Raw genomic sequence first — 3,375 nt, forward strand, 5'->3', positions numbered from 1 at the left:
ATTGTGTCAATAAGCACATGCAAACAAAACTTAAAGAAGGGATCAAATGTGTGCCACCAACACTCCAACGGTATAAAAAAAACAAAACAAAACAAAACACATCATCACGGCTAATTCTGTTTTCCATTAATTTGAACTTCATTCCCTTGATCTTTAAATATGATCATTCCTTAAATGTGGTAGAGGAAATAATAGGGTAAGGGACTTAGGGTAAAGGAAAGGGTATAGATTAGGGAAAATAATATTGTATAGCCGCTTTCAAAATAGTAGCGGAATATATATACATTCTGTATGTTATATTAATCTACACAAATAGGTAATTACTCATTTAACAAGTGTTTACAGTCTAGGGGTGTGCATTCGATTTATCCGATTCGATTTTCGACCCTTATCGATAATTACTTATCAATTATCAATTTGTACATATGCTTATTGTTATCGTTTCAATAAGGTTTCGATTTTTTCGATTTCGGTTTCGATAACAAATAATCGATTCGATTTATCGATAAACCGATTCGAATGCACACCCCTAATAATAGAGCATAATCCATGTAGAGATACCTTTGCATAAGTTCTGCATACATGCCAGTAGCAGCATCTGCGTTGTTCAATTAAAACATCAAAATGTGACACAGATCGTGAAAACATTATGAGAAACTTGCAAAATATGGAAGGATTGAAACATCAAAATGCTAGAGGTTTCTTACGAGCACACTGAGATGCAATTTTTCCTTGTGCCATTTTCAGGTCTTGTCTGACAACTAAAACCTGCCATTAAATTTCTCAAGGTCAGGAAATAGCTTTTTGTAGAATCCATCCAACCTTGAGACAATCAAGTATATACTATCACTATATATGTTACATTGATGACAAGCATCCAGTATCAACTTCTTTTAACCTTTTGATTGTTTTTTTTATGTGTGTGTGTGAGAGAGAGAAAGAGAGAGAGAGAAGATCAAGTATCAAACTGTTCAATATGCAATATAGTCTCTTTTTTGTTTAAAGAATACAGTACCAACACACACAAATTAAAGGGAAAAGAAAACTGGATTCCAGCATTTTCAAGATAAAGAAACACAAAATACGGAGTATACAAAGAGTTCCTCAGTTTCCGCCTTTTGCTTAGGGAAACTAAGTTCATGAATGCCAATTGCCTTTGCGCCACTCATCTCTCACTTCCACTAGTTGGTAGCCAAAATCACATGTCAAAAGAAGTAAGAAAAAGCAACACTAGGTAGGAGTTAAATTGTGTTCAATTTACTTTCTAGGCTAAGTGTTTGATGAAGATGCCAATTTTCAACCCCTCAAAAATGTACATGCTCCCTATTAATTTTCCAAGCAGCCTAAGCAACAACTTTGATACTAAAGGAAGCATGTCTAGAGTTAGGCATCACGAAACAAAGATTCATCCACCTCGGCAACAGTCAATAAGGCAACAAATTTTTATAGGGGCATCTAATAATTAACATATCTCCAGAGCCTGGAAATTCACTGTTCTAGAAAGAATTCACGAGCAACGCTTTTGCCTGAATATTTATATCCTAGCCAAAAGTCAATTAATACTACAATACAGTGAAACAACATTTCAATTACTAAGGGATTTCCACCTACATGTATCACCCAACAGTTATTACATATCTAGTTAGCTTTTGCATTATCAGAGCCAAAGCAAGAGTTAACAGAATATGTTAAAAAAGTTACAAATTTTGGAAATAAATACTACTTTTCCTTTAGGGGAGTGACTAATCCTCTTAAAAACTAATTTCTAATCAATCTTTCCATCTGCCTATTTTTTTTTATCCACTTTGAATTCCCTTGTTTTACTAATATTTCTCTTTGTCCTTTCAGTATAAGTCATATTACAAACCCCAAAGAATTATCAAAAAATGTACAGATAGAAGTGAAAAATACCCTCCACCTTAAATAAAGAAACAAAATAATACCAAAATTTAACTGAAAAGAAGAATGAATAAAAGCAAACCATTTTGAGGTCTTCATCATCAGGTTTAGGTGGGGCCAAAATCTTTTCAGGTTGATTTCTGCTCAACAAATGACTTGTCTTCTTCAAAGTGTTACTACTACTTTTGGAAGGCTTAGACAAATCCAACAACAATCCAAGAATGAAACCAATTACTATACCCGGTATAAAATTCTCAGCCTTGAAACTTGCTCCTAACCATTCTTTTTCCTCCTTCTCCTGCTTCCATTGCCATTCTTTTTTTAGTATTACCAAAACAAGCAAAAGAAAACGAGCTACTGAAGATACTCATATACCCAAAAAAAAAAGATAGTACTAGTTTTTTTACCTTCTTGGAAGGGTGGGAAGAGCTGTTGAAGATACGCATTGAGCTTTGGTTGTTTGAGAGGAGAAAAAAGAGAGGATGAGTGATAAAGTGATGGGGCTCAGAAATTTTACTGGAGCAGTAGCATATGAATGCATAAAACGGCGTCGTAGACAGATTATTGATTGTATTTTTTCCTTAATTTGTTTTTGTTTTCTTTTCATATTTTTTTTTTCCTTTGGCAACCAATTTTCTCCAACCATATTATTCAAGAAATCTGGGAAAAAACAGAGCTTGAACGAATGGGCCTTTGGGCCTTTGCTGCTTTGCTCCAAGATTGGGATGATTTTCAGCGAAAATAGCCCGGGCTAACCAATTTTCGGACTGATAATTGAAAAATAGCCAACATTTACAAAGTCATTAAAAAATAGCCACTATTTTGCTGCAACACGGAGAGTTACAGCATAATATACTGGAGATTGGTGCACTTGTATAAGAACTTCCAGCATATTATGCTGGAACTCCAACACACGGGAAGTTCCAGCATAATATACTGGAGATTGGAGCACATGTGTATGAACCTCCAGCATATTATGCTGAACTGGCACTCCAGTATATTATGCTGGAAGTCCAGTATATTATGCTGGAATATTTTTCGGATTTTGAATAGTATTTTCGTTTAGATTTATCTTTTACATGAAAAGTGGCTGAATTTTGTTTACTTTTGAAGCTGTAGCTATTTTAATTACCACTTGTAAATCTGGCTAATTTTTGAATTTCAACGCATATATCCACTTTTAACAAGCGTTTGGCCATAGATCCCAAATTTATTTTGAAAAATCTGATTTGGGTGAAGTTTGGTTTGAAGATGAAAATGTGTTTGGACATACGTTTTCAAAACATATTTTCCAACTTTATTTTGGAAAAACATGTATATAATTCCCAAGTTTTGGGATTTTGGCCCAAAATCAGCTCATTTGAGTTGAGATTTGGGATTTGGCCAAAATATGGGCAAAATTTATGGCCAAACATGAGTTTTGAAAATAAATCCCAAATTTATTTTGGCAAAATTCATGGCCAAACGGGGCCTTAA

The 3,375-nt window shown here is 34.3% G+C and overlaps 1 protein-coding gene across 1 annotated transcript; it reads right to left on the minus strand.

Moving 5' to 3' along the window:
• Positions 1–561: 561 nt before the first annotated feature.
• On the minus strand, positions 562–2,417 carry LOC109221879 (peptidyl-tRNA hydrolase 2, mitochondrial; the record flags this gene model as incomplete). The annotated part of the gene is given in 4 exon segments (XM_019386313.1): positions 562–598; positions 708–768; positions 1,982–2,197; positions 2,307–2,417. Coding segments are annotated over 4 exon segments (353 nt in total), but the record flags the coding sequence as incomplete, so codon positions are not given.
• Positions 2,418–3,375: the final 958 nt, after the last annotated feature.

Source organism: Nicotiana attenuata, unplaced genomic scaffold, assembly GCF_001879085.1.
Source record: "Nicotiana attenuata strain UT unplaced genomic scaffold, NIATTr2, whole genome shotgun sequence".
Lineage (NCBI taxonomy): Eukaryota > Viridiplantae > Streptophyta > Magnoliopsida > Solanales > Solanaceae > Nicotiana > Nicotiana attenuata.